The 12,633-nt window shown below is 38.7% G+C and overlaps 1 protein-coding gene and 1 pseudogene across 1 annotated transcript; one reads left to right on the forward strand and one right to left on the reverse strand.

The window, feature by feature from the left end:
* Window positions 1-1,368: 1,368 nt before the first annotated feature.
* LOC125360587 lies at window positions 1,369-1,913 on the forward strand (annotated as a pseudogene).
* A 5,626-nt stretch (window positions 1,914-7,539) lies between these two features.
* On the reverse strand, window positions 7,540-12,633 carry Utp23 (UTP23 small subunit processome component). Its single transcript, XM_048359004.1, has 3 exons — window positions 12,369-12,633; window positions 9,884-10,058; window positions 7,540-8,081 (listed from the first exon to the last, which is right to left on the reverse strand). Exons 1-3 carry the CDS (start codon window positions 12,554-12,556, stop codon window positions 7,698-7,700), a joined length of 747 nt encoding a protein of 248 aa, XP_048214961.1. The 5' UTR covers window positions 12,557-12,633; the 3' UTR covers window positions 7,540-7,697.

Here is a 12,633-nt window from a genome sequence, read left to right on the forward strand (position 1 = left end):
TCATTGATAATATGCAAATACATTGGCTGTTAATCTATTCATATTGTTGTATATAAATTATTGCAACCAACTTTAGGGTGTTTCAAACACCCCCCTAAAGACACAACAATGCTCACCCTACCCCTCTGCATTCCATGTCCTCCAGCACTAATAGTCTAGTAATCTACTTTCTAACTAGAGATTTGCCTGTTCTAGACATTTTACATAAAAGTGACCATATAATATTTGGTCTTTCTGACTGGTTTGTTTCAATTATGAATTCAATTTACTTGGCACTTACAGGTTCAATCATCTTACAGGCATGAATCATTTCCTTTTATTGTAAATTCTATTCCATTGGAGCACCTTCTGTTTATCCACTCACCAGTTAATGGAGATTGTTTCCACATTTTGGCATTACTAATTATGCTGTTATTAATTTTTATGCACAGGTTTTATGTGAACATCTCTTTTCATTTCTCTTGGATAGAATGAATTTTGTCACATAATGTGATAATTCTGTTTCACTATCTGAAAAAATTGCCAAGTGGTTTTCCAAACCACTTGCACCATTTTACCATCCCATCAGCTGCATGTGAGGATTCCAATTTGTCTGCCTCTTCTCCAATACTTTCTCTGTTCTGTTTGATGATACCCATCCTACCAGGGGCAACATGACAACTCCCTGTGCTTGCTTTCCATTTCTTTGATGCCTAATAATGTCCAGTATCTTCATACCTTATTAGTCATTTTTACATTTCTTTGTAGAAATGTCTATTCACATCTTTTTCCATTTGTTATGTATTTTCTAGATACAAGTTCCTTATATATATTTTCACCCATTCTGGGCTTGTGTCTTGACCTCCATAACTAACAGGTTTAAGAGGGAAGGTAAAGAGTGAAACAATGTTTTCCTATTTTTTAAAGATAACAATGCTTAGGTGTGATTTTTTTTTGCCTGATTTCTTTCTTCTCTAGATAATAGAAGCCAACACATTTTACGGTCCCACATCAGAAATCACACACCACCCATTTCAAAATTAATAGAATATTTATCACAGAGGTCAGTCTATTTAGTAATGAAGTAGATACACAACCTCATGAACATGAAAAGCTGAAAATCATTGGGTGCCATCAAGATGGCTGAAACTGCAATGATATTCCATGTCTCCTTTGATCTTAGCCCAAACCTTTTACTTTTTAATTGGTGAGATAAACCAAGCCTGCACTTCAGAAGGGTATGGATACCCAGTAGTTCTGCCTCCTTTAGTCTGAAATTGTTTTCTATTCACATTTACTATTGGACATAGAAACACTAACGGCTGGACCCGGGACCCGGGACTCCGCCCCGGCCGGCCACTCTGATAGCACCTCTGGCCCTGAAGAGCCATGGCTAACCTGGAGCGTACCTTCAAGGCCATCAACCTCAGGAGTGTGCAGTGTTGCCTGATAGGTGAGGTCAGCAAGCCCTTTGAACAGAAGGGATTCCACCTGGTGGCCTTGAAGTTCCTGTGGGCCCCTGGGGAACACCCGAAATAGCACTACATTGACCTGAAAGACTGTCCCTTCTTCCAGGGGCTGGTGAGATATATAAACTCTGGGCCCGTGGTAGCCCCTGGGAGGGGCTGAATGTGGTGAAGACTGGCCAAGTGATGCCTGGAGAAGCCAGTCCAGCAGATTCTAAACCAGGCACCATTGGAGGGGACTTCTGTGTTCAAGTGGGCAGGAATATAATTCATAGCAGCGACTCAGAAAAAAAAAGTGCTGTGAAGGAAATCAGCTCATGGTTTAAGCCTGAAGAATTGGTTGGTCATAAATCTTGTGCTCATGACTGGGTCTATGAATGGAAGTGGACGCAGCAGGGGTCCTGGTCACCTTTAGCAACACCCAAGACCCTGAACCCAGCTCTCCATTTCACTGAAGGAATGATATGATGGAACTTTTCTAAAGCATATGTATCAATAAAGCCTTCGGAATTAAGAAAAAGAAAAGGAAACACTATAGGCGGCTTGGAGACTTTCTTAGATTCCAAGAATAGTCTTCTGTAGGTAATCCTGTAGCAGCAAGCCAGTTTGCTCCTGGAAATGGGAATCAATCATTCAGCCAGTCAAATAACTCCCTTCTTTGGCTATTGGCTCAGAAGTATAATCAACTCTAAACAAACTAGAGGCAATATCATCATCCAAATCAGTGGAATTATTGTTGTATTCTTGGTAGACACATTTTTCTTTTGGGAAGAAAATCTTCAAATCTGCAGAGCTCTAACTCCTGGGTGAGGAATGCAAAAAATTCTCTAAGTGCGTTGGAAAATGCCTTAGTGAAAGAAACTGCTCCTTCTTCCATCCCTTAATTCCTGAACACAGATGTTCTGGCTGTGGAAGAGTCATATCGTAGATTAGTTAGTTGCTGAATCAAAGCTTGTATTGCATCTTATAAGTCAGAATTTTGCTGTGTTCAGAGTGCTGTCTGGAGACTCTGGCAGTGTAAGTGATGTATTATAGCAGAGGTGCCAGACCTCTGACTTTGCATAGGGGTTATCTCCCACTCTCAGATTTATTCATAAAACTTGACTGAAACATTCGCAGTAATTGTTATTTCCTGTTCATCAGATCCAGTTTGCCTAATGTTATCTGTGGAGTCAGCCCATCAACATTTGATGTGCAAAAAAATGTTAAGAGGATCAAGACCTTTACAGACTGTATCAGGGCTAAAAGCCAGAGAGCTGCCATATGCAAAAGCAAAACTATAAAGGTATGCTAGGATAGCATTTTCCGTATCAGTGTTAGGATCTATGATTTGTTCCAGCAAAAACTATTGCACTTGGAAATGCTGCTGCCAATGAATCATCCCTGATTAATGTTAAGATAATCAACTCGTGTTTTGAGGTGCATCTCCTTTCTGCTCAGATCCAATAAACACATTAAATTGAGATGTGATACGAGTCAACACTTGTGACTCATTCAAGTATATCATGTTGGTAGTGATCTCTGAAATTCCTCCAGTGATTCCTATCTTTTGGTTTACCCTCCTGATAGGAAAGACATTCTAACAACTTCCACTTGACTTTTCTGGCCCCAATGGCCCTTAGTCCATAAAAATGAAGGACCCAATATGAGAACATGAAAAGCTGCCAAGTATGTGGAGCAATTTTCTATTCTAAAATGGGGGGGAGGAGCTTTTCTAAACCTACTAAATTCAAACTTGACAGATAACTGAATTTATCTGTGGACTGACTGCTATACCCCCCAACTTGAATGAGACACTAGTAATTGGATGAAATGTAGATGAGTGGTATTTGGGGGCTTGCAATGAGAGACTGAGATGGAGTGAGCTATAGTGAGCGATCTGTTTTGAATACTGGTTAAACACTTTCTAAAATGAAGTGATCAAGTTCTTGCTGAATTATAGAATTTAAACTTTTCATTTCTCCTTCTAACTATACTCTTAAATATAATTCTATTAGACCATAAGATCCTTAAGGAGTAGCCTTAGGACTGAATCTTTGTAATCTCTAGTTTGCATAACTGTTCAAGTATTTAAAGAGTAAACTTCAACTAATACTATTAATATCAAGTATCTTGGTCATGGGCATCTTTCCCAAGGGGTAAAATTAGCCAGTTGTAGTTGAAGAAATCAGGAGGTAACATGCCTATCTAGGGATGTGCAAGCGTTGTATTATTAGCTCGGTACAGAATCTTGGAGCATCTAGTAACTTGAATGGGGAGTGGTGTGAGTAGTCATTTCATGCACTTCCAGTGGGAAACTTCCAGAATCCTCTACTGAAGAAATATTTGGGTGGAAATATTTAAGGAATAAAGATCTAAGTTAATGTTATCTATGGGATACTTAGGAACCTAATGCACTGTGGCTAGCTAGGACTTTCCCACAGTTTAGAGTTAGAAAAAGCAATTATCTTGTCCATTTTCATCTAAACTAAGAATTCTTAAGGAGTTGTGGTACAGCAAAATGACATGTTTTGAAATACTTGAAATAATTCAAGCTATTCACTCTACCCACACATAAAAAACTATTAATGAAACCTGTCAAACGCAAACTTGTCTAGATGTATAGACAACTTAAACACAATCTCCTATTCAGGTGTTGGTGGCTCCCGCCTGTAATCCTAGCTACTCAGGAGGCTGAGCTCTGAGGATCATGATTCAAAGCCAGCCCTGAGGAAAGTCTATGAGACTCTTATATCCACTAAACTAAACTACAACAAACAAACAAAAAATGAAAAAAATAAAGGTGGAGTTGTAGCTCAAGTGATAGAGTGCTATCCTTGAGCAAAAGAATCTCAGGGATAGAACCCAGGACCCAATTTTCAGAACCAGCACAATAAATAAATAGGTAGAAAAATAAACAAATAAATAAATATTCCAATTCCTGAATGAGGGGGAAGTCATCTTGGCTTTGAAATTCCAGATCCACAGTTGAGCTGAAATGACTTTTAGTTTTCATTTACATGCTTGAGAGATGAAAATGGCTACAGAGCTGTAAGAATGTAGAAAGTACTGAATTCTGCTTGAACACACTGTGAACACTTGTTTTCAGAAGAAATATGAGTGTTCATGAAAGGTATGTCTTCGGGAAAAAAACCTTTTTTTTCTCAGAATGGCAACTTTCCAGAGTTCAAAACCGTATGCACTTTATTTTTACCCTCAACGTAGCCAGTAACTATCCTCTAAATCAAGTTCTCAACATTTCCCCTAAGCTTGTAAGATGAATTATGATCTTATATGCAGTCCCATGGGTCCCTCCACCAAATTCTGTGAAGAAAAAAGTTTAGCAGTGGTTACACATATGTAGCATTCACCAATGAATGCGTTATGATATGGGATTCTTTTGCTAAAATCTCTGTAAATAGCTCTTATGAGAAAGATACAATTATTTTCAGTGTAAGATTATACTTTATAGTTCTTAGTAGTTTAGTAGCTACTGCAGAAACATTAGCTTTCTCTCAGTTCTAATTCATGGACACTATTAATAAGCAATCAGAGGGGCTGGGGATATAGCCTAGTGGCAAGAGTGCCTGCCTCGGATACACGAGGCCCTAGGTTCGATTCCCCAGCACCACATATACAGAAAACGGCCAGAAGCGGCGCTGTGGCTCAAGTGGCGGAGTGCTAGCCTTGAGCGGGAAGAAGCCAGGGACAGTGCTCAGGCCCTGAGTCCAAGGCCCAGGACTGGCCAAAAAAAAAAAAAAAAAAAAATAAGCGATCAGAAAACACGGAGTTACTGTCATCAGTGTGTATTTCACCTGCTTTATCTCTTTATTGACATTTGATTGGGTAACCCCAACTCTCTTCCTGACAAATATTATCTTCCCTCACAGAAATTGAATGACGATATTCACTTTTCCCCCAGTATCTTTGTCTTCTTAAAGAATCTAAAACAAAATGTGAAATTATCATGCATACATTCCCTTGGTTTGCCATATGAAACAATATATGTGTACTTCCAAGTGTGAAATCAAAATGCTTCTCTGAATTCACCTGAGAATGACATTTCTTTTTCTTTCTTTTTTTTTTTTTTTGCCAGTCCTGGGGCTTGAATTCAGGCTTGGGCACTGTCCCTGAGCTTCTTTTGCTCAAAGCTAGTGCTCTACCACTTGAGCCACAGTGCCACTTTTCCTGTGTATGTGGTTTTTCTGTGTATATTGTACGGAGGAATCAAACCCAGGGTGTCATGCATGCACTCTACCACTAAGCAACATTCCCAGCCAAGAATGACATTTCTATCAGAGTCAGAATTGTCTCTCATTTAAGAAACATCATTTATTTTAGCCATTAATGCTAACTTTTCCATAATGTACTTCATACATAACCACGGCACTCTAGTGGTATGCATTAAGAACCACTGCTCTGAGGAATCACAGGAAATCAAGTCAGGAGCTACCGATTAGGTTTCACTTTTCCAGTAACTTTGTATGTCAATCACACTGGACAAAATAAGAATTTTGACACAACAGATTACTAAAACACTGCATGCAGGAGGCATGGGGACAAAAAGATAAGTTTAGTTATTCAATGCCTAAAGAAATTCACTCTTAAAGTAATTTAGACTTCTCTTACATTATTTTGGAATTATTACCATTAAATATTTACATCTATAAAAAAATCATCCTACTAAACAAATGGAACCCATAAGAGGTAAAAAAAAACTTTTCTTATTCCCTGTAGACAACAGAGAATATGAGAAATGATTTTCAGCCAAGAATACTATGCTTTGCTAGATTACTAGTGATAGGAGATGCACTAATAAGCTCCTTGATTATACTTCTGTAATCCTAGTGGATGGGAAAGAGGAGCATGAGTTTGAGAACAGCCTGGGCTATGTAGTGAGACCGTGTGAAAAAGTGTTTATTAGGTATTCTATGCTCCACTACAGCAAGAGAATAACAAAATACAAATGAAGATTCTAGGAAATTAATTTGATAAAAGTTCTCTGGATAAGGACAAGTACCTAGCTGACAGATAATACATTCATTCACCAGAAAACTTCTTTACACTGGAGGATGGTACAAGAATACAGAAAAATTATCTAGGGGTCTGAGAAATGATCTGATATTATCTGATGGGTATGATTATATTGAAAATTACATAGTGGGGTTCTTTACAGTGTCACTGGAGAATGTGGTTAAGACTTAAGTTAGCTGCCAAAGGAAAATGAAGTTAATTTCAAAAATAACAAGATAGAGGACCAAGTGTTGGTGGTTCATGTCTACATAGCAGTTTGAAGTCATCCCGAGCAGGAAAGTTCATGGAACTTCATTGCCAATTAAACAGCCAAAAGCTGGAAGTGGAGCTGTGGCTCAAGAGATAGATTGCTAGCTTTGAGCAAAAGAGCTCAGGAACAGTACCCAGGCCTTTAGTTTAAGCTAGGGCCAGCACAAAAAGTAACAAGACAGTATAAATCAATTTAATCACAGGGGCTGGGAATGTGGCTTAGCAGTAGAGTGCTTGCCTAGCATGCATGAAGCCCTGGGTTCGATTCCTCAGCACTACATAAACAAAAAGCCAGAAGTAGCACTGTGGCTCAAGAGGTAGAGTGCTAGCCTTGAGCAAAAAGGCAGGGACAGTGCTCAGGCCCTGAATTCAAACCTCACGACTGGCAAAAAAAAAAAAAGGAAAATTAATCACAGAATGCTTTACCATTTGAGCTGCTTTGCCAGCCCTGTTTGCATTGGTATACATTCTCATTATGCTCAGGCTGACAGGGGCTGCCCATGTAACCAAGACAACAAGCACAAGTCATCATGCCAAACTACTGGTTGATATGAAGTCTCACTTTTTATCCAGGCTGGCCTCAAAGTATGTTCCTCCAGATCTCTGACTCCTAAGTAGTTAGAATTACAAGCTTCAACAACCAAACCCAGCTTACAACTCTTTTTATTTGTTTGATAGTGTATTGGTTTTATTTACTTTTTATTGACTTGTATCAATTAGAACTGTTTGATTTTTTAAAGCTGTTTATGTTTGGGAGTGGGGCAAGACAAAAGACAATTTGACACTGAGAAACAACCTCCAAAATACTTAAGAAAAATGTAATGCTATCACATCTAAACCCAATGACTTTATTTTATAAGTAATTTTAACCAAAAGCATATGTCCATAATTTATAAAAATAATGTTAGTCTTTTATCGTAAATACTTCTCTGCAATTCTAAAAGTAAATTCACTTTTCACATCTGAAGGTCTTAAAAGTATCCAAGACATTCATTGTTCTGCATTCTGCTTCTCAGAAAGTACTTTTGAGGTAGATCTGTTGCGGATCCTTTTCCTTTTCCTTTTCTTTTCAGAAGCAGGTGATTTTGAGTCCTGGACCTTTTTCTTTTTCTTCAAACAGCTAAGAGGATTGGGGCCACTTATTTTCTTGCGCTTTTTTCTTCTTCTCTGGTCAAGATTTTTCACTAAACCTTGTTCCTCTTTGAGCTGTTGGATATTCTGTTTGTCATGTGCAGAGACAAGCTGACCTGACTGGACAGATTTCACAAAGGTGATTGTTTTGGGAGAAGGTTTATCCAAGACTATAGTATTCTGAATAATAAACATGAGAGGCACTCCAGGCTGCTTCTTTACTTTCACAGATAAATTCTGATCCTATTGAAAAGAAAAATAGGTTAATTTCATTTAAATATGTCAATTAAGATGCCCTAAATAAGAACTTTAGGAGAACAATATAAATATAATAAATATAATATAAAAAAGATAACAGATTTTATCAGATCAGCCGTGCAAATGGGGCTTATCCATATTCTGGTTCTATGAATCATAAACTAATACAAAGCAAATCTGTGAAGTTTCTCTTGTTTCTAGTCTATAATGTTCTTTAGAAAGAGGTACAAAGAGAAGAGTCAGAAGAAATGGAAAACAAGCAGGAATTAGCTGACTCAGATTCTAGCTTTAAGTTTTGTTGCTATGGAATTCGATAATGTTAAGAATGCACCTGAGTAAATCTGTATGTGTTTATATGCAAACTTATTTTTTGGTGGCTTAGGAGTTTGAACTCTTCCACTTGAGCCATTTGCCCTTTTTGCTTTTGTTTATTTTTCATAGGGTCTTGCTCCTTTTTTTCTGCAGTGTGGGGCTTGAATTCAGGGTTACACTACTACCAGGCAGGTGCTCTAAAGTTGAGCCATGCTTCCAGACCCTTTTGTCCCAGTTATGTTCGTTTCCTGCCTGAGGACCATGCTTACACCTCTCACTGCCTATTTTCGGCTTCCTGTTGTATATGGGATGACAAGTGCATATCACCACACCCAGCTTTTCCCCTGTGATACAATCTTGTGGACTTTTCTGCCCAGGCTGATCTGGAATTGCAGTCCTCCCCACCTCAGCTCCCATATAGCTAGGATGACAGGATTACAGGTGTGAGCCATCAGCACCTAGCTAAAGGTCTCTCATTTTTGCCTAGGTCAGCCTTGGATGGAGATCGTTCTTCTAGTTTGAATTAGACATGACCCTCAACCCCTACCCTTAGCTCGTTTGTTGAGGTCTCACTAACTTTTTGCACAGGCTGGCTCATGCTCTCAATCTTTGCCTCCTACATGTATGTGAACTTCTTAATATCATCTCCAAGAGTCGTTTCTCTTGTCTCTCAAACATTTAAGTTTTGCAATGTTCCCTACAAGTACTACAGTCTTTAAGATCATTAACCCTGAATTTTTGAGAAACAGTATGATACTATAGGAATGTGAAAAACAGCTATGAATACAAAATGTGAAATCTTTGCTTTACTCATCCTCCCTTGAAAACTCTAAAGCAAATAATCACATTACTTTTTAAAAACAAATGTCTCATTTGTAAAAAGAAACTTCAGAGACACTATCAGAGAAGTGGGTACTAACTACAGAGCATTGGGAAAACAAAGAGGAAGAAGGAAGTTGGGCACAACTGAAATTGATCATTTGCAACTATGAAAAGAGAACAGTGGAACCTGATGAAGGTCTTTTGGGAAAAGGAAAACAGAGCAGGGTGAGCTGACATAGGAAGACTGAGTGAAATATACTGTAAGCATGTGTGGACTCCTAACAACTAAAGCCCTCCTGTATATCAAGTATAAACTACTACTATAATAATAATAACAGCAATAACAATTATATTCTTAGGGTCTCTCCTTACTTCTTAAATAACAGTTGATTTTATTGATTGAAATTTAATGATCTCAATTTTTTACAGCAAAATATTAACAAATCATTCTACATTTATAACAATTATATTCTTAGGGTCTCTCCTTACTTCTTAAATAACAGTTGATTTTATTGATTGAAATTTAATGATCTCAATTTTTTACAGCAAAATATTAACAAATCATTCTACCTACAGTTTTTTCTGACTATAAATAGCTCCCCACGAAGCAATACACACAAAATACTGACATGTAGTGTTGAAAGTAACATCACCTGGGTTGCCACAAAATAATGATGAGGATTCCCTTCCTCCACCATGGAAAGCAGACATTCTGATCCACTCACTGAGTTCTTGAAATGGGGACAATTTCGAACCTGGAATTTCTGTGCAATGAGTTTTGCTCCATATAAGTCCTTTCCCAACATTTCTAACTCCTTCAACACACATCTGAAAAAAATAAATGTTATTAGCAACTCATAATCATAAATGTGTTTATATAAAACAAACGTAAAATAAAATACTTAAGATTTTCCAATGTAAACTACACAATTTTATGATAGCCATTATACTTTTAAAACACTTGAAAAATGTATGCACTTGAAAAATGTATGTAGAGAAATTTACTGAGCATTTGTTTTGTGCCAGGCAGCATGTAAATTGCTCTTTATATACATTCTTAACTTCAAAATAACCCATGAAATTAGACAGCTTATCTTAAAAATGGCATTATTTTTAGAGCAGTTCATCCTGAAAGATTTCAGAAAATATGCCCAAATTTAAGCATTTAATGGTTTCACTGAGACATTAACAATTTGACAATGGGTTCATGCCCAGACTGCGTAACAAGCTTCTATTTCAAAGACAACTTGGTATACATTCATTATATATCCAATTCAGAAAATAAAAAAGTTCTTAAGTCATGTCAAATTGTTTAAACACAATCAACTGCTTTTTAATCTGCAATTTATATAATCCAATGTTTCTCAGTTTCATATGTAAGAGTTTACTTGGATATAAACTACCCAAATCATACTGACATGATGATTTTAAATGGTACTAATTTCTAGCTCTTTCCATACTCCTATTGTAGACCAAATACAGTCAGCACTCCACTAAGTTGCAGGATATGCTCTAGGATTTCCACTGATAACCAAATCTAGGACTGCTAGATATGGAATAAAATGGCTTTTGCATAACCTACACACTTTTTCTTGAAGTACTTTAAACTATTTCTAGATTGTTTTTAATACCTCACAAGATGTAAATGTTATGTAATCATTGTTTTACTACATTGGGGGAGGGGATGACAGCAACAACAACAAAAAGGTCTCTAGTATAAAAGAATGCAATTTTTCTCCAAGTATTTTCTTTCTGCAATTCATTGAATTCATAGAAGCCAAACTAAGGATATACAGAAACAACTATAACAACTTCTATTTCTTCTAGAATTTGAACTCAGAACTCATTTCTGCTAGTGAGTGCCCTACTTTTAGTTTGTTTTTAAATAGGGTATCTGGCTTTTGCCCCGGCTAGCCTTGGATGGAAAACCTCCTACCTCAGTCTCCCAAGTGGTTGGGACCACAGACACAAATTAACATGCCCCCACTTTTATCTTATTTTTGTGGCAATACTGGAGTTTGAACTCAGGCCCACTGTATGGAAGGCCTGAGTTCTAGCACTTGAGCCACACTCTATAGGAATTTTACTTTTGTTATCCTTCGAGAGAGAGAGAGAGAACAAGTGGGCCCAGACTTCAATCTTCCTACTTAAGCTTCATATAGCAGAGATGACAAGCACAGGCAACTACAGTAGTCCAGCTTCTTCATTAAGATAAGGTCTTGCTAACTCTTTGCTAGCTCTGGACTTGCCTTGAAATGCAATTCTCTAAGAACTCTGCATCTTGAGTAGCTGGGATTACAGTTATGTACTTCCATGTTCCCAATTTCCTGCATTAATATTTTAATAAATCGCCTTAGTCATTTCTAACCACCCATTAAAAAAACAAAACACACACTGCCAAGTGTGTAAAGAACTGGACGGGCAATAAGAGTACATATTAACTGGGTAATCTGAGTAATAGTAGTAGCATACTACTCGTCATTTTCATTCGTTTTGCTAAACTACGTATATGCTACCGTGAAAAAAAAGTACCAAATTTCTTGTTATTCATGATGTCACTTCACTTTATCTATTTCCTGGTTTCATTTCCATATTTCGTAGTGTAATCTCTTTCCCAGACATTCTACACCTCCATTTGATGAAGACGTCTTCAAAATAGTCACCTTGGAACTGAACAAAGGAGCGGGAGGAATGAAATATTACCTCCTCTGGGAAACTTTCTACAATGCTCTCCTCCCTCCTGTCCCCGCGCTATTCCATCCTACAGTGTACTTTCACGTAGATGAAGTGGAGAACACATGAGGGCACGGAAGAACACACACCCACTGACTAGAGCACTTCACAGGTCACGTGGGCTGGGATTCTGTCCCGCTCACTTTAAGATATCCTGAATGGCCGGTGGCCAACCCTGAGAACAGATGGGTACATTTCTTAAATCTTCCTCAGTCTGACTTCTTTTCCCGGGATTCGAAGATGTCACAGGATGTCGTACAATCTGACCACCGTGAACAGACTTCGCAGGACGTCCCCAGAGCCTCCACACCCCGCCGTGGGCGGGGCACTGTGCACACGCGTGCCCGTGGGAACTCCAGGCCCGGAGCTCCACCTCGCTCGTAGGAACCCCAGGCCCAGGCCTACCTGGTGGTACACAGCTGCGTCTCCCCCATAAGGTAGCGGGGCAGCTGTTCCCGCAGCTGGATGCGGCCCCTCAGCGCCGCTTGACAGAAGGTGCCGTCCAGCAGGATCTGGTAGGGCTCGCGGACTCCGAAGTTGTTGCGAAAGAAGCCGAGATGCTTCTTGGCGTGTTTCTGCCTGGTGATCTTCATAGCCGACTTAGGAGGCGGCGGCGGCGACTCACAAACGCCTAACAGCCCCGCCGAGAGAGCTTATCCCGGAAGTGAAC

The sequence above is a fragment of the Perognathus longimembris genome, chromosome 12 (assembly GCF_023159225.1).
Source record: "Perognathus longimembris pacificus isolate PPM17 chromosome 12, ASM2315922v1, whole genome shotgun sequence".
NCBI classification, from domain to species: Eukaryota; Metazoa; Chordata; class Mammalia; order Rodentia; family Heteromyidae; genus Perognathus; species Perognathus longimembris.

Coding starts and splice junctions, on each gene's coding strand:
- Utp23 (XM_048359004.1), bottom strand. CDS start 12,556: ATGAAGATCACCAGGCAGAAACACGCCAAGAAGCATCTCGGCTTCTTT. Junction 10,059..12,368: donor ACGCAGCTGTGTACCACCAG/GTAGGCCTGGGC, acceptor TATTTTTTTCAG/ATGTGTGTTGAAGGAGTTAG. Junction 8,082..9,883: donor ATTATTTTGTGGCAACCCAG/GTGATGTTACTT, acceptor TCTTTTCAATAG/GATCAGAATTTATCTGTGAA.